General features: G+C 38.5%; 1 protein-coding gene across 7 annotated transcripts in view; it reads right to left on the bottom strand.

Moving 5' to 3' along the window:
• Positions 1-23,800, bottom strand: part of TTC13 (tetratricopeptide repeat domain 13) — an 80,406-nt gene that overhangs the window by 47,557 nt on the left and 9,049 nt on the right. For all 7 annotated transcript variants that reach the window (XM_072823094.1, XM_072823095.1, XM_072823099.1 and 4 more), the window contains exons 2-4: positions 15,682-15,776; positions 11,814-11,889; positions 8,108-8,178 (exon numbers count right to left, since the gene is read on the bottom strand). In XM_072823094.1, coding sequence (XP_072679195.1) covers positions 8,108-8,178; positions 11,814-11,889; positions 15,682-15,776 — 242 coding nt within the window. The remainder of the gene's footprint in view (positions 1-8,107; positions 8,179-11,813; positions 11,890-15,681; positions 15,777-23,800) is intronic.

The following is a 23,800-nucleotide window of genomic DNA, read 5'->3' as shown; positions in this document are numbered from 1 at the left end:
AGCTAAGTTCTGGCTACCTCTTTAAATGAAAGCTGTGCATTCATCAGTTTACTGGAAACCCACCCTACGTCACCTCTACATCACAGCAATGCACTTTGCTCATTTAAGTCATTTTCCTGGCTCCACACAGTTCTGTTTGGAGTTGTGATTTATGACTTATACATAGCTGACATGAAACGCTCATGCTATTCACTAAATGGAAAAAAAGTCAAGTTAATAGAACTACAGAGGAATGGCAGTTGCTTTTATAAATAATATTTATATATGATTGTGTGGGTCAATAGTGCACAGAAAAAAGCACTCCAAAACATTAACAGTAATTTGCTCTTGGGAGTGGGATTACTAGATATGTTCCTATTATGCTTACTATACTGCAATATTCCTTTTCATGGCTTAAAACAAACACACATGCATTCGCAATCAGCAAAAAGATGTTTTAAGTAATATGCATTATAGAAAAGAGAAATTTTTATTATAAATTTAAAAATTATTCAAATAGTTGGAATACTTGTTATAAATTACAGAAAATTTAGAAAATGAAGAAAAACACAAAAAATAAAATACAGTGCACCCTATCATTCTGTCACTCAGAGATAACACTTTTGACATTTAAATATCCTTCCTGGTTTGGAGAAAAAAAAAAAAGGGCAGAGCAAGTATTTTGGAGGGAGAGGGATATAGGTAGAGAGGGAGAGGAGGATAGGAAAAACAGCTACCCAAAGAAGAAATAAAGTTAAGGCTGACTACATGTGTTTCCATAGCAATACCACCTGCCAAGAGACAGAACAGGGCACAGAATAGCACCTGGTCCAGGCTGGGGCAGGGGGAAATGACCCCACGGCTCTTCCCCTGTGAGAACATTCACCAGGGAGAGGAACACCTACTCTCAGATTTGTAACATCTCCAAATAGACTATTTAAGAAGTTCTCCTTCTAAAACTGGAAAAAAATAAATTATGATAACCAAGGGGCAAATTGGGAAAAAGTGTATATAAATAAATAGTTCGTTTACCAAAGTGGCATCTCCATACACTCTGTGGCCAGGGCCAGCCACTTGGGGGTAGAGGGTCATCCTTATCTCCCCAGCAACACGCCTACTTAGGCAGTCTCATCTCCCTGGGTGACACCTCTCTCACTCACTTACCCAACAGTAACCCACTTAATCACATTCTTGTTTCTCCCATCTAGTCTCCAGACTGGCACTAAGAGTTAGTTACCTAACAATGGAGTTTGATCATGTCACTTGGCTGAAATTATTCCTTGGCTCCCCAACACCTCCAACAGCCCCATTCAAACATATCTATTACTCTAAAACATGGTAAAATGCATTTCATGTTGTAACCCAGTACACACATGCATATGCACATAACAATCATGTACATACACATATGAGTGTCAGAAATAAAAGTTACACTAAGTCAAACCTAGTCTTACTATTTACAATGAAACCTATTTTCCACTCTAGTGTATTTCCTTTTTGAAAGAAGTGCTAGCCTTCACTTGTCAATCAGAGTCAGGCAGTACAAAAGGTAACAACTCTCAACTGGAAAAACTATGAAATAACATCTAAATGCTTTTGTAGAAAAATACTGATCATTTCTCAGTCTCATCTCTTTGCACTTTCCACCCATAATTCACACTCTAGAAGTGAGCACTACTTCACAGTTCCTAGATACAAGATACTCTCCCAAGCTCAGGGCATTGCAAATGCTAGCCCATCTGCCTGGAACAGCCAACTACTGCCTCAGCTCAAACACTACCTCTCTTCTGGCTCCTTTCCAGACTCCCCTGGAAAATCAATAAGCCTCAGTTCCTACTATATGCTGCATGGACATTAGTCACTTAGTCAACAAATAATTTACTTATTAGGGTCAGCTATTAGCCATGTCTGGTTACACATGCTAGGAATACTGTAGTAAGCAAAAACCAAGACAGAAGGCAAGACTCTGTCTTGGTTTTTGCTCCAAGACAAAACCAAGACTCTTAAAAAACAAACAAACAAACAAACAAACAACACAAGACTCTTGCCTTCTTGGGGCATAGCCAAAGAATCACAAATATAGTTACATCTTCAGTAAGTGCCAGAGTAGTAAATGGTGCTTTTGGAAAATGCATAAAGACTAGACATGGTTAGGAAGGCTTCCCTGAGGGAGAAGCATCTGGGCTGAAATGTGTGAGGGGGGTGAGGGAATCTCAGAGCAGCTGGTCCAGGCAAAGGAGGCTCCAAGGCCAGCAGGGAGCATAGCATCTGCTCCAAGGTGAGGCTGGAGGCAGGGACGTTAGTAAGGATTTTCATCTTCAACCTAAAAGCAACAGCAAAGCATGTGTGTTGTTTAAAATGTACATGCATAGATGGTGTGCGCATGTGTGGAGGGTGTGAGGTGAGAAGCCAGGAAACCATGGATGCACCAGTCATCTGGCAGACAGTAGTGGCTTGGCTGTGGTTTGAGCAGAGCCAGGAGAAGCAGATGGATGCCAGAGGTACTTGGGAGGTATCCAGATAGAGTTAGTGGTGAAATAAGTAGCATACACATGTGAGGAGTAGGTGAACTCATGCATTCCCTTGGAGAGGATGCCACCCTCTGATCTGGCAACAGTGGAACATGACTAGGGACCCCCAGTTATGAGGAGGGGTATGTGGAGGGATCAGGGGAGAGCATGCAGTTGAGTTGAAACTTCTTAATGGATATAATTCCATTAAAGTAATTCTCTTATTATTTTGGATTTTTTTTTGCATTTATTTATCTCTAATTTTTTTGCATTGTTTTGCATTTTGCACACTTATCACCCACAGGAACATAATATCAAAGGAGTATCTTGTCATGTGTGGCTCTGTGGCACCTAGCACTGTGCCTGACAACTAAGTCTTAACATGTAACAGTTATTAGTTAGCAACAAACACTGGCCATTTCCTAGGCAGCTAAGATCTTAATGCATATTAAAGACTAACAGATTTGGGGCACCTGGGTGGCTAAGTTGGTTAAGCACCTGACTTTGACTCAGGTCATGATCCCAGGGTCCTGGGATAGAGCCCTATGTTGGGCTCCCTGCTCAATGGGAAACTTGTTTCTCCCTCTCCCTCTGCCTGCTGCTCCCCCTGCTTGTGCTCTTTCTCAAATAAATAAATAAATCTGAAATAAATAAATAAATAAATAAATAAATAAATAAATAAATAAATAAAAGACTATCAGATCAAAGTCAGCTTGGCCTGGCCTGGCCTGTTCTTATAGGGACAAAAGCAAACGACCTGGGTAGAAACAATGGGGTGATCATTGGTAAAAAGCCAGATCCATGGTTCCATAAGGCAAAGCTGTATGATAGATGTGCCACAGGAGTGGCTTTAGGTGGGGCCACCAGCTATCACAGTTGTAACATGTTTATAGCAATTAAAAATGTTAAAACTTTAAAAAAACAGCCATTCAAAAGTTTGCAACAGTTAAAATCTGAACACTGACAACTTCCTGAATTCGGTCATCATTATTTTGGCTTTGAGGATTTAATGTGCAGCCCCCACTGGCAGAGAGCATTACAATGGTCCTACATGCAGTGCCTCCCTGGCTCTCTCTCTGGATCCCCCACATAATTTCATCATGACCACAGCAGTGACCTTCTGCTCTGCCAGTGACAGATAACAAATGGTATCAGTCAAGAAAAGTAATACAATCTATTATTTACAACAATGGTAACAACACATCCTTTCGTGCTGCTGAAAAAAAATTCTAAAAAGAAAGAATAAATTGAATACAGAAAACTTAAGTATGTGAATCTGTAATGGATCCTTGTGGTTGTTACCTCAGTTATAATCTAGTAGGGTTCCTAAATTTAAATGACGGATTTTATTACTTTTGATCGATACAGCTCTATTATTTTATTTTATCTATCACTGGCTTTGGATGTTAAACTCTAAAAGAAGTCAAAACTCTTTATGAAATGTCATGATGAATTATATTTTCAAATAAATGCCAATGTCTATTTCAAAAAGCAAACTGGGCTCAGATTATCCATTTTTCAAAATATTTTTGAGTATATAAGTAATAATATTTACAGTTTATCAAGTAATTTTATTCATTTAAATGATTTATATGAAAGCAGAATTTCAATCTTCCAATATTATTTACTTTATGCAAATGCAAAATCATGGTATCACAGGACAGTTACCTTACTGGAATCATGTACACCTAGATGTCTCAATTCCCAAGACACCAATCTGTTTAAATCCAAAAAGGTCTCATTTACCATCCTAATTACATACCATTTATATTGTAACTTTAAATTTTACAAATATCTCATTTTCCACCCCAAGGCTGGCATCTTTATTAAAACTCAAAAGTCCCTGGATTGAAGGCAAATGAGTCAAAAAAAATCACTGCACTGAAATGTAATAAGGATTCAGTTTTGTGCAAGTGGCAGACCCACAAACCTACTTATGCAAAGGATGTTTACAAATCGTATGCAGAGGCATGTTTCGCATTTTGTCTGCTAATGTAAAATAAGAAACAAACATTTTTATGAATTCAGTTCTACCCAACTCAGATGAGCTCAAAGTCACACACTTTGTAACAAAGGCCTCCTTCGATTTTTGCAGCACTTATGTTACTGAGTCCTGCATGGAACCAAAGCAGCACAGAAGCCAGGGAATGGTTCCACTTCTCTAGAACACTGTCCTCGATGTGCTGACACATAAGCAAGGACACTGCTGTAGAGACAACACTAATGCACAAGCTTTTAAATCAAGAGTTTTCAGTGTAATCCAACAGATATAGGAAGCTTTGAAACTGTGTTCATTTAGAAACCCTTATGCTTGAGGAGCATATTTTTCCTTTATAAATGTACCAAATATCCCATAGTTCAATAACTACTTAAACACCTCACAACTACAGAGACCTTGGAAATATCGTCTAAGTTTGCTTCTTGTGGTATAGCTGAGACAAAAGGCAGGCATAAAAGCTTGACATCGATTTCACATTAAACAATCTTGGGGACTCTAATACAATCCAAGCCCTCATTGTCCCATTTGTTTTCAGCTTTCTATGAATGGAATCTGATTCCACACTCTGCTGCTGCATACTGGAGTTCCCAGGCTGTGCAAAAGAAAAGTTTTGTCAAGCATTTATGAATTCAAAAACCCCGAAAAGTCTGTGTGCCAATAGTGGCCATTGCAGGTTTGCTAGAGAATGATGGCTGGCCTACAAATACAGAGTTTCTGCATGTGTGGAGGGTCCTACAAGGAACAGGTGAACACTCAGCAGCAGGTATGGACAAACATGGTTCTGCAACGATACTCAGGCCAGTTCTAATGCGAAGAGGGAAAGGTTTCAGTGGCAGGGTGGCATCCATACAGCAGGAGGGTGAGCAAACCACCCTCCTGAACCCAGGCCATGGAAAAATATGACTGGGATAAAAACCAATGTCATTACTGCAAGAAACCATTCCACTGCATTTGCCAATAAAAGAAAAGGAAGAGCATTTAAAGAAAGATCATGCTTTTAAAATACAATTTGAAGGGACGCTGTGGCTCAGTGAACCATCTGCCTTGTGCTCAGGTCATAATCTCAGGGTCCTATGATCAAGCCCCGCACTGGGCTCCCTGCTCTGTAGGGAGTCTGCTTCTCCCTCTGCCTCTGCTTCTCTGTGTGTGTGTGCTTCTCTGTGTGCTTCTCTCCCATGAATAAATGAATAAAATCTTTTTAAAAAATACAATTTTTTGTATTTGCAGAGACTGGCTTCTGCAAATTCGGATTCATGGTAAGAAAAGAAGTTTTGGTCAATTGGAGAAAGAGCAGCAACTCTTCTTTAGATACTTGCTACCACCTGCTTGTGCAGTTTCTTGATGAGACAGGCTATTAAGAATTTGAAGAAATCAACGAAAAGCTCTTAAGTAGGAATCATGTGCATCACTTTCAAACATTAAACCTAATATGGAAAAGTTTCACCTAGAAAAATGGGACTGAGTTTCTTATTACAATTTTAGAAAAGAATTTTAGCATCTTTTTTATCAGTATCTTCTGTATTTATCATAGTTACGTAAGATGAAGAAAATGTGATGAATTTTCACCGAGCTCAATCCAGATGCCTCTAAATTTGCTCCTGTTGACTCCAGTGTGTCATGCAAACAGGATTTTCCACCTGTGTCATGATGTGAAAAGGCTGGGAAGCACCAAAATAAAGGCAGAGAAGACAGGAATCACCAAGAAAAGACCAGCAAGAAAGCCAAGGGCACTCTTGTTCCTATATATAATTATGCAATAAATGGTCACCCAGTTCTGTCTTCTGTGGACCAGGAATATTTGAACTTCTGCTGCTCCCCATCTTGTTCCTGCCCCATCGACAGTTTGAATCACCAGAAAAGGAGCCCTACCTTATAAACCACACATTCTCAAAGAAAAATTTCCCAGTTGAAAGCAACCCATTGTACTGTAGATTGATGAAAATGCTCTATCAAATTTCAACACTGAGACCTTTTCTGGGCACAAAGAGAAATTTTGACCTACTTTCTGAATGCAGTTGCGAGGGAAAGAAGTATTACAACCATAAATGGACAACAGGAGGAACGGTATAGAGCCATTAAAAGCTTAAGATTACAGAGAGATACTGAAAGACATTTACAGTATAAAATTCAGTGATAAATACAAAATAGTACACATATTCAGATTATAAAACATAAAGGCATACTTTGAAAAGGTCATAAGCAAAAAACTTCAATAATGAGAGAGTGGCAGAATTAGGACATTTTTTATTATTTGAAGTTTTTTCCTTAACAGTTATAATTGCCTTCAACTACAACAGTAATAATATTTTTCAAAAAGTTGAATGAACTGATAATACATATATCTGCAAGCACTCACTGTTTTCCACTATTAGTTACCATACATAAACTGACATTTCTCCTATAAATGTACCAAAACCTCCCTTCCACACCAGGGCCAAGTGTTAACTATGAATTGCTTGCTTACCTTTTTAAATACTACAATGACTAACAGAAAGGTGATGTTTAAAACTACTAATAATCTATCCTTTAAATGCCACTGCAGAATGTCATTCCATATGAGCACCCAAACACACAACTGCTTGGATCCGAGGCATTTAACAACTAAAAATATCTCAGCGATTTTTTTGAGAATGAAGACAGAATTGTCAATATAATTAATTCTATGTTTAAAAAAGAAAAAAAAGTAGAGCAATTTCAAAATTAATATTTTAAAATTAAGTTTACCTGCTGGGTTGTAAATTATCTGTTTGTTCTATGAATATGACTATGTTAGAATGGTGCTTTGAGTAGCTAAGATTAACTGAGCTCTTACTACGTGCCAGGCACTGGGTACTAAGTATTTTGGAGAATATTTCATTTAAGCCTAACAAGAATATTTTTGGAGGTTATGGTTATTATCTCCATAAGCCAGGAGGTAAAATAACTTGCTAGCAAGCAGCAGAGAAGGTTAGAACATGGGCATCTTTAACTCTAAAGAGTACATTTCTTCACTATACTCTACCGGACAGACACATTGACAATCAATAATGGTCAGCATCTACAAGAATGCAGTCAAAGATACAGGATATAAAGCCAATGATATTATCCTCACAATCTTAGATGTTTGCTTAAACCTTTTATCTACACCATATTTTAATGCAGCCATCAATCAAAAAACTAGAGTCTCACAATTCAATTTTGAAGTGAGAAACAAATCCATGAGTGGAACCATGAAGATCCTGCACAGAAAGTAAACATGTAGACGTCCGAGAATTTCCAGCACCCACATCTTATAGAAGATAGCACAGTAGAAAGGAAAGTGAACTGAAGCTAGTTTTTTTTCTTTTAAAATGCATTTCAGTCCCATCTTTTCCAGCTAACAGTGGGGAGACTGTGAGCAAATTGCTTGACCTCCTTTGATCTCATTTTCCACATTTAAAATAAAATTAGTACTGCGAAGATGAAATGAGAGCATCGTTTCAAGGCCTCCACCAAGAGAGTGCTCATTCAGGGCTGACTTCCTTTACTTCCCCACATGATCCTAAAATCAATGTATTCTTGCAGCACTTTAGCTACACACAAGTCCATATTTTTGTTGTGACTACCAACTTCAAGTTACATAATTCAGAAGAAAAATTACCTGAAGCATTGTTGAAAAATGTCTTATCGCTTCATCATAGAGTCCACTGCCAATCAACACATAAGCAATCGCTATGAAACAAAATACAAAAATATTAAAGGAAAGAATGAAAGATCTCAGAGTAGAATCAGTAACTAAATTCTTTGCTGATCCTAAAAGGCAGCTCCGAGGACCAGAAGCAGTGAAAGAAAACCTGGAAGTTAATAAGATGTACTTGAATTCACCTACTATCAATCTTCTAAGTGCTCTCTATATTTAAATTATTAAAGCCATCTATAAAACATTGCCTACCAGAAGTAATTATCTTTTTCTAGGCCCATCACTCACTTTCAAACACAAATAACCTTTATGATGTTTCAAATCGATACATCAAAAGAGCTAGTAATTAGCCTGAATAAAACCCACATAACATGGCAATGTGATTTTACTGTAAAAGTTATGAGAAATACCCAAATGGCATCACAAACCTCAATTCCTGGGGGGTGCTGAACTTACTGCCAGTTACCAAGTAAGAACAAAAGCAGATGCTCTAATTAACATATATTAATAGAATGCTTAATTCACACCAGTGCAATGCAACAGTGGTCTTTTCCCTACCTCTTCTATTCAAAATACAGTCAAAACACTACTCAAAAAAGAAAACAAAACAAAAAAACACTACTCAAAGTATACACTAAAGATGAATACATCGTTTCTGATCAAATTGTGTTGGTAACTGGTATTTTGAAATTAGAGCCATGACAACCTCTTAATACCTGGCAATATTTGGACTAAGTTTTTTCACCTGTCCAAAATGCAGTAAGCTATTGATAATCTAAATTACATTTCATCTATAAAATTTGTCCTAACTCCCCTAAATATCCATTGCCCCTGAAAAAACTGTATTCCTCATTCAATGCAATACTAATTTTTTTTTTGCAATACTATTTTGATCAGATTTCTTTGCAAAAAAGTTTTATTGCAATGCTCCAATCCTAGGACCTAAAAGGTATTCAACGAGACAGACAACTAAAACTTTTACTGCTGTGAAGAGCTTAAATTTCCTGACAGTTAAAAGTAGCAAAAACATTCAATGTGGAAAGAGACTTAGGGCGTCCTTTCACTAACCTGAGAAGAGTAAACTTCAAAAGCACCAAATGTCATAATAAGACAACAGTTTTGGGAGCATTCATTAAAATAAAGAGGGCTGCTTTTGTCATAATTTCTTTGAAAAGATAAATTAAGGTCAAACTCATATTCCAAATAATAAGAAAGGACACCATTTAGATGCATCAAATAACAAGATGAGCAAGAGACACCTTTGGGGTGGGGGTGGTTAGGAGTATTAGCAGTAAAACAATAGCGATAGGTATGTGCATGGGGGACTCCATACATTTCCACATATTAACTCATTTACTCCTCAGTTGCAATGAAGCAGGTACAATTATTATCCCCATTCAAAGAAAAGGAGATGAAACATAGTGCAGTTAAACAAACTGTCTGAAGACTATGTGCGGTCAGAGAAAGGATCCAGGCTGCCTACTCTGGGGCCCACCCTAATACACTACCCTGAAATAAATCAAGGCTGTACCGAAACTGCTGTGTACTGGGCTGGCCTGCAAAAGTGGTTTGAATTCCTGGATAATTACATGAACAGGGACAGAAACATAAACTTCTGGTTATGAATGTGGGATAATGGTGATACACCATTGAATGGTATATGTCTTCTTTGAATGTGGGATAATGGTGATATACCAGAAAGCCAAGATCTGGCCTTGGGTTCTGGCTCTGCCACCCACCAGTGGTATGATCATCGGGACCTCAGCCACCTCTCATTACTCTCTGGGTCTTGCTTAACAAGTTCTAGAATATCTTCTTACATTCTTTGCAGTTCTAAATTTTTAGAATTTCCTATTTCTCTCCCCCATAATCAGTAAATATCTGTTGAATGAACAAATGAATAAGTGATCCACAAAAACAAACACAGTTTTAAGGGATAAATATTACTGTACTCAGGAACATGTTTAAATTGTTCTCCATAGCCAGGCTGTTGAACTCCACTTAAATAAAATCAAATGCAATTCTCAAATCTTTCTATCTAAAATTAAACACTTTTTTTGAGAAAAATCCAAAAGTATCCATGGAAAAAAAATCCAAATCTTGCAAAATTATAAATAGCTACAAGGATCTAAATTTTGTTCTGGCAGCCTAAGGACATAAAAGAAAACACCAGAATTCTCAAAGAAATCATTACTCCAGCAATTCCACATCTCTCAGCAACGTGTGTGTTGACAGAAGCCACTCTTTCAAAAAAAAAAAAAAAAAAAAAATACTGTGATATGAAAGATCCTAAGCCAGCTCAGGGCCTTGAGGTCTAGTAGGATTAGTCTTAGTGCACAGAACATGCCTGGCACATTCATTTACTTAATAAATGAATATGGGGCTGACCAGAGTCCAAGGACCTCAGAAAAGACCAAATCTGATTTCTTAACAGGTAATTAATTCTCAAGGCCTACTCAGAATAGCACCAAAAAGTGATTAATGGGGATGCCTGGGTTGAGTGGTTGAGTGTCTGCCTTTGGCTCAAGGCATGATCCTGGGGTCCTCGGATCAAGTCCCACATTGGGCTCCCAGGGAGCCTATTTCTCCCTCTGCCTATGTCTCTGCCTCTCTCTGTGTCTCTCATGAATAAATAAATAAAATCTTTAAAAAAAAGTGATTAATACTTTCAAAATTGTCAGCTCTTAATTACCTGCACTAACAGAGCAAAGGAGCCAAAGGAGCTCAGTATTTTTTTTTTTAAAGTAAGCTCTAGGCCCAACATGGGACTTGAACTCAAGATCGCGAGATCAGGAATCATGTGCTCTATCAACTGAGCCAGCGGGGTGCCCCAAGGTGCTCTGTTTTAATAGAAAATGCATATGGCCACAGAAAAGATGAAATAATTATATGGAAATTAGATAGAAAAAAATTTCCAAAGGTGCTTCAGGCCACCAGGCACTGGGCAGGAGCACCTGCTTCTGTGAAGTGTGTCTAGCTGCCATGTTCAGTCCTGCATTCAATTTTGTTTCCACTCTTTCAACTGTAAGCTGACCCGACAATGAGCAAGACACACTTAGAGCATGTCAGACACTGGCAGAACCAGCCTATTTGAAAACATGCCACCAACAAGCCAAATGCAAGACCCATCTGCAGATCTGAAAGAACTAAACACTTCTACACCCCCGTGCTTAGACCCAACAATAACTGAGTGGCCTCACAGTAAAATTAGCTTAAGCCTAGCTATTTTATTACACAGAAGATTACAGGAGGCATGAGTCTCCTCTGCTTTCACTTTGTTATTCCTATTCAATGACAGCACCAGTAACCTTTTCATTATAATGAATGATAACCGCTCCTAAGGACTCATTATCCTAATTGTTAATTTCCAAAGAAACACAGAGGTCCTTACCCATCACTCCCTCCAGAGCCAGTATTTTCTCTATTTCATATTGTATTGACATAGAACGCATGGACCTGCATGAGAGTTGAATGCCCTACCCAAGATCACACCACTTATCACAAGATCCCTATGATCTTGATCACACCAAGATCACACCACTTATGTCGGCAGAGCCAGTGTCTGTGTTCTTTCTCCCTCACCACCCTGCCTGCCTACTCGGCATTGAATCATAAATCCTAGGCAAATACCCCAGAAGTACCCTCTTATTCCCGACCCAAATCTCACCTAGCTCTTCATTTGTGCTGTCATTATCAGTAGCAAATGGGAATCTCTTTTGTTCTGCAATAGACTTGGCCTGGCTCTGAAACAGAAACAGAGAAACATACATTTTAGCTTATCACAAACAAAGACAAAGCCTACAACGAAGACCTGCATTTTAAAAAAATTAAAGCTCCATTTGATTTATGTGGAAGATAAGATTCACTTTAATAAATACCAACTGTGTACTTCAAGCACATAGCTTGTGGTCTGATGTCTCCTATCATTAGTGGTTCTTTTTTTTTTTTTTCTTTTTGATTGATTTGAGAGAGTGAGCAAGAGAGAGAATGAGGGGGAGTGCGGAAGATGGACACAACTAAGAGGGAGGGGCAGAGAAACTTATGCAGACTCTGTGTTGAATGCAGAGCCTGACTTGAAGCTCAATCCCATGACCATGAGATCATGCATGACCTGAACCGAAACCAAGAGTGGGGTGCTTAACCAGCTGAGCCACCCAGGTGCCCCACTGTTCTCTTTCTAAAAACTTTTTTTCGCTTCCATAGGGATTCATCCTGCTGGTGCTTCACGCTCCCTCCATGTTTTCAGAAACTATTTAATGACCTTATTCATGTTGTGAAGACCACATTCTGACCATTAGTCCTCCAATGAGGATAGAAGACAGAATGTTGCTTTTGAAACTAAAAATATTTTAGAAATAAGAGCTACAAGTTGTACAGAGATGACGTCACCAGAGGACCAACAAAATCTGACCAAGAAAGAAGACATACTAGTAAAAAAAAAAAAAAAAAAAAAAAAAGTACAGCAGATGATGAATATCTCCCTCCCACTTACGGCAGAAGATTTGCCTATGAAGAAATTATACAGACACATGCACTTTTGGCAGGAAACCTAAAACAAAAGAGGAAACCAGGGGAAAGCAAAGTAAAAAGTTAGCTTAGTACCCGAGTGATTTTATAGGCAGTACTGGTCTACTCTATATAATGACAGCTCTGTAATGTTTTAGAGACAAATCATGTCTGATACTACAGCTGTCACTTCACCAGAAGATTTAACTGTCAATGCTAAATTGTGATACACTTAGTTATGGGATACATGTTAAAACGTTTACTTCATACTAGATTCACCTAAGACATGATTAAAACTTGTACACATACAGACACAGCAAAAGCTAAGATAGTAGAGAGTAAAGATTTGTGGCTTTTGGCAAAACCACAGGATTAGAACCCCATGACATCCTAATTAACTGAGTTCCTCTTTTTAAAAAATGTACAGACGCCTATAGGCATATATTAGCAAATAATTTTACATGAGATGCTCCTCCAACTACTATAGGTGGTATTAAGCTAACGATTGGTGTTCATTAGCAATAATGAACTGCAGCCCCTCAGGCTTCACCAACTCAAATAACAAAAACAAGGCATTTCCACTTAGAGTCCCTATACTCTCAAAATCTAGACTGACGTTCAGATATAGCGTGGTATTTAGTTTGCCTATAAAACAGGTCAGGATGAGATCAGAGAGGGAGACAAGCCGTAAGAGACTCTTAACTATACAAAACAAACTGAGGGTCGCTGGAGGGGAGTAGGGTGGGGCATGGGATAACTGAGTGATGGGCATAGAGGAGGGCATGTGATGTGATGAGCACCGGGTGTTGTATGCAACCGATGAATCACTGAACTCTACCTCTGAAACTAATAATATGCTTTATATTAATCAATTGTATTTAAATTAAAAAATAAATAAACAAAACAGGTCAAGAATAAGCTATCTCTAGAGTTAAAACACATGTAAAAACTATAGGCCAGGAGGGCATCCCATGTCAGGATGAATGCTCACTTCATTCCACTCAGGACTCCAGACAAAATGTAACATCTGAAAATTCTACTACTGTGGGAATGTTTAACACTTGGTTTCTTCCACTAACATCCTGATGACTAGAGAGAAACTCTGTTAGTTCTTTCTCATTTTGCTCTATAGCTGGAGCTGCCACACAGCGATGGGAAGCCTTAGAGCGGCATCCTTGAGGGACATCTTTAAGCAGCAGCAGACTTAACAATACGTGAGAGCATCACAGTAGGTACACCTGGGTGTTACCAGACACAAGTGTTTCCTCTTTGTCAGTCACAGACAAGCGGGCAGATGCAAAAGATTTTTCTGCTTAATAAATTGCTTAGAGCCAAGAAAAGCAGTCTATGTATAATGCTTTTAGTACTTTAAAAAATATTATTTCATCCAGTATTCAATGAGAGTCTCTCATTTGCCAAGCCTTTGGGCAGAAAGATACCGGAAGAGAATAAAAATGAAACCCCATAAAAAGAAATCATTTACCAAACAGCATCAAGAGTATACTGAAGAGCATATCTGAGCTAAGTGTTTTTTATTTTACTAGAAATAAGAAATATAGCATGGGCAAGAAAGTACAGTATGGACAAATTAATTTCTTGATTAAAAAGAGTCTTTCCCACTTTTAATACCACATCTATAGATGTCCTTTGTGGACAGCAATGAGCAGCTCCGACCCAGGAAGTTTTTGTACACAGCCCCACTTCACTGGTTGACAAACTCCGCCCCAACCTTCATGTCCCTAATTACATTTCAATTCCTGACAGCTGTCCTAACGGATCCCCCTAACTTAAGGGAGATTATGTTGACCTTTCCCTATACTTTACATTTATCTGTGTAATTATCTGGTTAGTGACTAGGAGTCACGAGCACAGGGACTAAGGTTAGCTGGCTCACTGTGGTAGTCCCAGTATTGACTTAGCAAACCCCTGGCACATTATAGGTGCAAAATAAATATCTGGAGAATTAATGAAGAAATGAAGAGTCAAACTCCCATATTTTCAACCTAGGGAAAATGATAGGTCAGGATTGGTGAGCTTTCTCCCATAGGTTACTAGCTAGTGCCATCCTAAACTAGAAATGCAACACATAGAAAATATTTGAATTCCTAGCCATAAGAAGGTAGGTCCCTAATAATTCTAAGAATCTAATAATTGCGTATCCAAGGTGGGGGGGATTGCCCAATTTCTACTTCAGTGTTTTTAGTGATGGTCAACTCACTACTTTACAAGATAGCCCATTCTGGTTTGGTCTAATTCAAGTTTTTCCATATAACAAGTTGACTGCTATGCAGTGAATGAGGTAAAATCTGTTGATCATTCTTTAGCTTGCAATTTCTACTTTTTTTCAGTAGTTCTTATATGGAAAGGCAAAGCTTTCTCTGAAGAAGAAAGAGTATCCTAAGGGGAAATTTTAAATGGAAGAAGCAAACAATATCTATATGGATGTTGAAGGAAAAAATCTGGAGAAACAGTATGTTAATGCTGGGCACTGAAAGAACAACACAGCTTCAGAGTATTAAGTGTGAACAAAAAACAGAGCCCTCCACCTTAAGGTAGCAAGGCTGGAGGATCATAGGTGCTGACATCTGACATGGGTAGGCAGAGTCGGATGTTACACAGCACCAGGTACTCATCCCCAGAGTAGAGAGGTCTCCTATACAGCTTAGCTGGTATCGATAACTAAAAACATAAAAGATATCCACATAGGCAAGGCTGGAAAAATAAGATCATATTCTACCTTCAAATACATTAGGTTTCCAGAAATAACGTTCAGCCATGATCTCCCTTTATTCATTAGAACTTAAAAGTAAAAAGGATGAGACCTAGAATGATCTACCATCCAATTCACAAGTCATAATAATTCAGTGTGACTAAATACCAGATGACTTATCTTTATCTTTTTTTTTTGACTTATCTTTATCTTATCCAAGTAGAACCAACTAGAACCAACTCCTAGTTGATAAATAGAAGTGACCTTCGCCTTTTGAAACCAGTATTATTGTTCTTTAGGTTGTATAGAAGATGCATACCAGAATCTTTTCAGTGTTGAGGGAAAGCAATGAGTCACAGGGTGGTGGTCCTTTGGGTTCGCAGTCTGAGTCATGGAAGTTCAAAAAGGAGGACTCTGAAAAGCAAACATTCCTGGTTATTCACCTCACCTTAAATTTATGCCTCTTAGGTGTCTAACTATGAATTATAATGTTAAGAATCCACAAAACCAAAATAAGGACAAAGCAAGAAACACTAAAAGGGTCATCCTACCCTTCTCTTCGAAGCTGTGTAACATTCTGTGGTTTCCAAATATCCTCATAACCAGTCATTAATAGAGTAGTTGTTAAGATCCCTGTGTTAGACATCTCCTACCTGGCAGCATTTACTATGGATTTTTAAAAAAAGATCATAAAGGGGAGAACAAAGTCAACCAGGGAAATCTAATGTTAAAAGATAGGCCAGGGGTGACAGGCTGGCTCAGCTGGTAGAGTGCACAACTCTAGGGTTGTAGGTTCAAACACCACGTTGGGTATAGAGATTACTTAAAACTATAATCTTAAAAAAAAAAAAGAAGAAGAAGAAGAAGAAGGTATAATACTAAGGGTCTAGTATCCAAAACATACAAATATCTCTTGATTTCAACAAAAAGACAACCCAATTAAAAAATGGGCAAAGAATTGGAATAGGCAATTCTCCAAAGATACAAAAAATAGCCACTGAGTACATGAAAAGATGCTTTCCACCATTGTTCATTAGGGACTGCAAATTTAACCATAATAAGACATCACATTGTGCCCGCAAGGATGGCTATATTTTTTCCAAAAATGGGAAACCACAAGTGTTGGCAAGGATGTAGAGAAATTAGAACGCTTGTGCATTGCTGATGAAGATGTAAAGTGGTGAGGCCACTACGGAAAGCAGTTTACTGGTTCATCAAAAAGTTAAACACAGAATTACCATACAGTCCCACTATTCCATTCCCGGGTATATACCCCAAAGAACTAAAAACAGGGACTCAAACAAGTATGCATACATGCATCTTCACAGAAGCACTATTTAACCAAACAGTGGAAACAGTTCAAATGTCCATCAATAGATGATAGACAAACTTGGTGTATACATACAGTGGAATATTATTCAGCCTTAAAAAAAAAGAAGGAAGGACCACAATCACCATGAATTAGTCAACACTTTCCTCCTGCAATAATAAATCTACATCTATATTTTAGCTAACTAAAAGAATTTCAAAATTGGGAGAATTCACTCTAAGCTACATCTGAAATGCTTGCCTATATTTGGAAATACTCAAATATTAAAGATAAACTTTAAAAAAGAATGAAATACTGATATCACAATGTGAAAGAACTCCCAAAATACAAATAATGTGTAAGAACCTCCAACGAAAGTGAAAAAGCCAGACACAAAAGGTCACCCATTGTATGATTCCACGGATACAAAATAACCATAATACATAAATCCAAGGAAACAGAATACACGTTGGTGGCTGGAGGAGGAAGGAGGAGACACTGCCAAGTGGGTAAGGGAGCTGACTTTGGAGTAATGGAAATGTTTTAGGGTAGTTGTAAGACACTGTGACTGTACTCCATGCCACTGAACTGTTCACTGGAAAACAGATCATTTTACGTTATGCGAATTTTGTCTCAATAAATTATTTTTATTTATTTTTTTAAGTAGGCTCCATGCCCAAAGCAGGGCTTGAACTCACAACCTTGAGACTGAGAGTTCCATGCGCTACCCACTGAGCCAGCCAAGCGCTCCTCAATAATTATTTTTAAAGGTATGATATAATTCAGCAGTCATTAAAGAGCATCAAATTACATTCAAGAGGCCATGAGAACTGAGATAAATTCTCACTTGTGTCTGTCTTAACAACTGGAGACCAGACCTGATATACCAAAAAGGCCCCAGATGGGGGCAATTACTGAAGTTGGAAAGGTTAAATTTCATAAGGCACAAGCGGGTTAAAAGGGTGGGTAGATTTGGACTGGGTACAGAAAGGGTACGGGTATTCCAGGTGGCATGAGTCTGTATATAGAAGTACAAAGATAAAATGCAAAGGGGCAGTAAGCGGACAACCCTGGCTGGAAGGAGTTGGTGTTGGAAAATGGAAAATACAAGATTGGGAAGTGAGTGTTCAGACTGGGGAGTCTGGGAACCAAGAGAAAGGCTTTAGTCTGACAAGAGTCAAGAACCAGTAATGGTTGTTGGTAGGTAGCTGGGTATATAATAATTTATAACCTATTTCTTTTTAAAGCTAGTATCTGACAACATATGCTAAGCACTGCAGTTAAGCGTTGTATACACGTGCCCTTCTTCTAACGATCCCTCCATTTAGTGGGCTTAACCATTTAGTGGAATTCATTGCAGTTTCAATAAATATCCATCTGTATAATTTTAGGAGCTGCACAGCGTTCCCTTCCATGAAACTTAGCCATACCCCTATCTTTGGGCAATTAAGATGTCCTTTCTCTCTTAATATCTCTTGATACAGCATTTCAGAAGTATGCTTGACCTGTATTTTTGCAAATTCCCCCAATTTGGCAATTAAATTGAATCCTAACAAATATAATTGCTGAGGCAGAGGGTGTAAATGATGGTAAGACCTTTCAGGATGCCTGGGTGGCTCAGCGATTGAGCATCTACCTTTGGCTCAGGGTGTGATCCTGAGGTCCGGGATCAAGTGCAGCATCAGGCTCCTTGTGGGAAGCCTGCTTCTCCCTCTGCCTATGTCTCTGCCTCTCTCTCTCTGTCTCTCATGAATAAAATCTTAAAAAAAAAAAAAAAAAGACCTTTCATATATGCTGCCCCATTTCCCACCCAATAGGTAATAGTTTCATTCCTACCTACCAGTGTAGAGGACAGTCTGTTTCCCTCTGCTCAGAGTATTGTTTTTATCTCTTCCTAATCTGAAAATAGCACTCACAAGACCAAACTTTTGGCTTATTGGCCATTTGTATCTCTTCTTTTGTAAATTATGTGTTTCCTTTGCTAATTTTTACGTGATTTGATCTCTTCTGGCCTAAGATAAAGAGAAGAATGCCTATTTTCCAGTTATCTCAGGACCACTTATTGACTTATCAATTTGAACACCACCTTCACATTACAGTCACCAGGGTCTGTTTCCAGACTTTTTTTGGAAAGGAATCTTTGAGATTATTCATATATAACTACAATAGCTCTGACAGATGACTGTCCAATCTACATGGACACTGATATTTAAAAATTACAATAGTAATTCATATTCAGTCCAGAAAACATAGAAAAATCACAAAACATAAATAAAAAAAATTTTTTTTAAGATTTCATTTATTTATGTGAGAGAGAGTAAGCGAGAGAGAGAGAGAGCATAAGCAGGGGGAAGGGGCAGTGGGAGAGGAAGAAGCAAACTCCCCGCCAAGCAAGGAGACCAACCTGGGGCTCGATCCCAAGACCTGAGATCATGACCTGAGCCAAAGGCAGATGCTTAACCAACTGAGCCACTCAGGTGCCCCAATAAAAGTCACTTTGAATACTTCCACACATTGAGAATCACTGTGAAAGTCTTGGTGTAATTAATGTAATTAAGGTTGACAATTCTGAAATCAGATGGCTTAGGTTTGAATTCCTGTCATCTACCAGTATTTACCAGCTCTTTGACCAACTGACCCAGCCTCATCAATCTTTGGTTTCTTCATTTGTAAAACAGGGTCAATGAAAGTATTCCGCTTAAGAGTGGTTGATAACACAAGAAGATCTAACTAAACAAGGAGATAAAAGTAAAGTATTTGGTACAGTTTCTAGCAGGGAGAAGCAGCTAAAAGATGTTTGCTACCATTGTTATCATTAGGTTATGAGAATGGAAGGTGATACACTACTTTGTAACTTGCCCTTTTAATGTAACAATATAAGCACTTCCCCCATGACTAATTTCCTTCTGCATTGTTTAAACTTAGTGAGATTGATATTTTAATATCTTTAAATTTTTAATTCTCTACAATAAACCTGTATTTGTTGTTGTTTCTAGACTAATCCCTTATAATGATCTGCTTAATCTGACTTGAATAGTATCATACTGTTTCAATATTATACCCCTTTAATAAATGCATACATTTTGGGACACCTGGGTGGCTCAGTGGTTTGGTGTCTGCCTTCTGCTTGGGTGTGATTCTGGAGTTCTGAGATTGAGTCCCACATTGGGCTCCCTGCATGGAGCCTGCTTCTCCCTCTGCCTCTGTCTCTCTCGTAAATAAAATCTTAAAAAAATAATAATAAATGCATACATTTTAATGTAAAGCAAAGTCTTATTTTTTTTTCAAAAGTTTCTTGGCTTTGGATCAACATTCTTCTTTCATATAAGCTTCCATCATTTTGTTAAGGTTCCAAAACAGAAAAGTCTCTCTATGACTTTTTCTTTTTAAGTAGGCTCCACACCCAGTGTGGAGCCCAACGTGGGGCTTGAACTCACAACTCTGAGATCAAGACCTGAACTGAGATCAAGAGTCAGATGCTTAACTTACTGAGCCATCTAGGTAACCCCCAATGATTTTTATTAGAACTGTTAAAACTGTAGATTAGTGAGTGGAGGAGTATTTGCCTTCTTTACAAAATTTAATCTTATTCATGTCTTTTATTAACCTATGTGAAATTTTACAATTTTTCTATAGAATTTACACATTCAAATTTGTTGTGATTAAAAAGAAAATTGCTGGATAATCATTGTTTCAGCACATATTTGTTGAGCATCTACTATGGTCTTCAACACTAGAAATGACCCCAGTCCTTCTATATAAAGATTATAGTTCAATGAGGGAAACCAACAGGAATCAAAATCACACAGAAATGTCATCACAGCAACTTAGAGAACTTACAAACTACAGAATGGTCAAGGGAAGCAGTAGAGACAGTTTCCTAAGGACTTGAATAGTAGCATCAGCTCATCCTGACAGAGTTAACAGGGTACAGGCACACTTCTAATCCCCATTTTAAAGACAAGGAACCTGATGCAAAAAGGCTGAGTAATTTGTCCATGGCACCCTCTAGCAGAGCAGTGGAGGTGGGATTGAGCCCAGGCAGTCTGGTTCTAGATCTGACCCAGACAGAGTAAAGGGAGACCTAAGGAAGGTTTCAGATTTTAAAGGTGAAGGTCCATGGGCAGCCAGCAGACAGGGAGACAGGCAGAGTGGTCCAGGCAGAAAGACAGCATATTGTAAATCTTCTGCCTTAACTGGCTAGAGCTGAATATTTTACCTATCTACATAACTGAATTCTTAACAGCTCTATTAATGTTTTCATTTATCCGGTGGATAATTGTGTCATTTAAACGTAACAATATCAAGGTCTTCTTAATATTTATACTCATTTAACATCTTATTTTACTAGATAAAACATCAAAAGAAAGTACTCAATACTAGTACTGCTTATTCCAGATATTAATACTTCATTTAATGATCCAGAATTTCCTCGTTTTGGTAAGATTTTTATTTAACATTTATAAGCATCCAGTGGGAAGATGCTCTATATGGCTATGGGTTAATATTGATGTATTTTACCATACAAAGGAAGGGTTCTGGGCAGCCCCGGTGGCCCAGTGGTTTAGTGCCGCCTTCAGCCTGGGGTGTGATCCTGGAGACCTGGGATCGAGTCCCACATCGGGCTCCTTGCATGGAGCCTGCTTCTTCCTCTGCCTGTGTCTCTGCCTCTCTCTCTCTGTGTCTGCCATGAATAAATAAATAAAATCTTTAAAAAAACAAAAACAAAGGAAGGGTTCTCCTATTCTTTGCTTTACCAAAAACCAAAAATTTTAAGTCAGGAAAGCTGGCTGAACTTTACAAGTGCTTTTGGAAATGTCCTTATAATAATCATATGAAAAAAAAAATAATCATATGATTTTTCTCCTTTGACTTATTAAGGTGATTAATTACATTTTTTTAAAAAGTCAAACCATCTATGTACTTCTCATATAAATTCTAATTGACCAAGGCACATCATTACTTTAACTGGTTGCTGGCTTCAGCTTATTAATATTTTACTTAGGATTTTTATAACTATTTTATAGCTTTCTTCCCACCCCTGCCCTCACAACTATATTAAATTCTGGCATCAGTGTTTTTTCCTGGTTTGGTAGGGTCTGTGAAAGAAAAACAGTTTGTTATAGTCACACACAGGGTTGTCTTGAACAGAAGGTTAAATTTGTTCTTCAATCTAAAATTGTTTAGCTCACTATGGCTTTATCTTATATAAACAACCCAACTGGGATCCCTGGGTGGCGCAGCGGTTTAGCGCCTGCCTTTGGCCCAGGGCGCGATCCTGGGGACCCGGGATTAAATCCCACATCGGGCTCCCGGAGCATGGAGCCTGCTTCTCCCTCTGTCTGTGTCTCTGCCTCTCTCTCTCTCTCTGTGTGACTATCATAAATAAATAAAAATTTTAAAAAAAAACCCACTTTATAAAAAAAATAAATAAATAAAAAAATAAACAACCCAACTATCTGTATTTAGATGGTATAAGTTTCCATAGAATTAGGAATAGCTTCTGTTTTCCTCTTTGCTCAGATAATACAAATAAGATTATTTTTTATTTTTTATTTTTTAAAGGTTTTATTTATTTATTTGACAGAGAGAGAGAGAGAGAGAGAGAGAGAGAGAACACACACCCACAAGGAAGATGAGCTGCAGAGGGAGGGGGAAAAGTAGGCTTCCCACTGAGCAGGGAGCCCAACACAGGGCTTGATCCCAGGACCCTGAGATCACAACCTGAGCTGAAGGCAGACACTTAACTGACTGAGCCACCAAGATGTCCCTATTTTATATTTTTTAAAGATTTTATTTATTTATTTGAGAGAGATATAAAAAGCATGAGTGGAGTGGGTGCGGGGAGGCAGAAGGAGAAGCAGATTCCCCAATGAGCAGGGAGCTCCAGGTCTTAATCCCAGGATCCCAAGATCATGACCTGAGCTGAAAGCAGACTGAGCCACGCAGGAGCCCTGCAAGAAAAATTTAGTTACTACAGAAATAGTCTCAAAACACAATACAGAATCTCATCTTTTTCTTCTGGATCATCTTCCTGGGCAATTTTTTTTCCTGGGCATTTATTGATTGATCCATATTTTTAATCTTATTAGTAGGGATTTGTCCACATTTATGTCTTAATTCTAATGGCCTCTACAATTGTCCACACAATCCCTCATTCCTAACATACATTTGTTTCTGCTTTCCTAGTTAGGGGTTACCCTTAGCAGACTTATTTACCTTACTCTTTTTTAAAGAACCAACTCTTGGATCTATTCATTGATTCCACTGTTCCTCTGTTTCTAATTCACTTATTCTGACTTTGTTCTAGGCACTGCTTCCAATTTCCCTTATTTCCTTTTCTTGTTGCTCAAGCTTGGTGTCCAGGTCATTCATTCCCTGTCTTCCTTGATACTAAGAAGCCACCAAAGGTTGAAGCAAAAGAAGGATCACGGTCAGTCGTGTGAGGAGAGAAGAGCCATAAGACGAGAACAGGGAAGCCACCTGGGAGACCACAGCAAAAGTCCAAACAAAGACAGAGACTACTGGGTTAAAAGGAAGGGTCAGACTCTAAATAGGTACATAAGTAAAAAGGACAGGATTTTGAGAAAACTTTGGCATGGACAGAGGACAAAAGCACTGGCTTCCAGTTTGTGTAGTGACAGAAGCTGCAGTGCCATGAACGGAAATGGAAAGTTTAAGGGGAAGAATGGTTTTAGAATCCAGTCAAGAGCCAAGTGCTTGGGAGACACTAAACTAGAAGCTGTCTTGCCTGTAGTTAGGAAATTCCAGAGAAAGATAAGAGCTACAGATATGAATTTGATAATCATTAACTTACAATAGATGAGTAAACAGGGGATGGAGGCAGGATTTCAATGACAGCTCAGGAAGCTTAAGTCTAAGGAGAAGAAAGAGCTGACCCTGGTGGGGGCAAGACATTCAAGAGGAGGAGGATAAACCAAGTTGGTAATTTACCAAGTCTTTTCTAAAGAACTATCAGGGGCACCTGGGTGACTCAGTGGTTGAGCGTCTGCCTTCGGCTCAGGGCATGGTCCCAGAGTCCCAAGACTGGGTCCCGCATCAGGCTCCCCAGAGGGAGCCTGCTTCTTTCTCTGCCTGTGTCTCTGCTTCTCTCTCTGCTTCTCTCATG

Source organism: Canis lupus, chromosome 4, assembly GCF_048164855.1.
Source record: "Canis lupus baileyi chromosome 4, mCanLup2.hap1, whole genome shotgun sequence".
NCBI classification, from domain to species: Eukaryota; Metazoa; Chordata; class Mammalia; order Carnivora; family Canidae; genus Canis; species Canis lupus.
The sequence above is the reverse complement of the archived record's forward strand: the minus strand, read 5'-3'. Positions and strand labels throughout refer to the sequence as shown.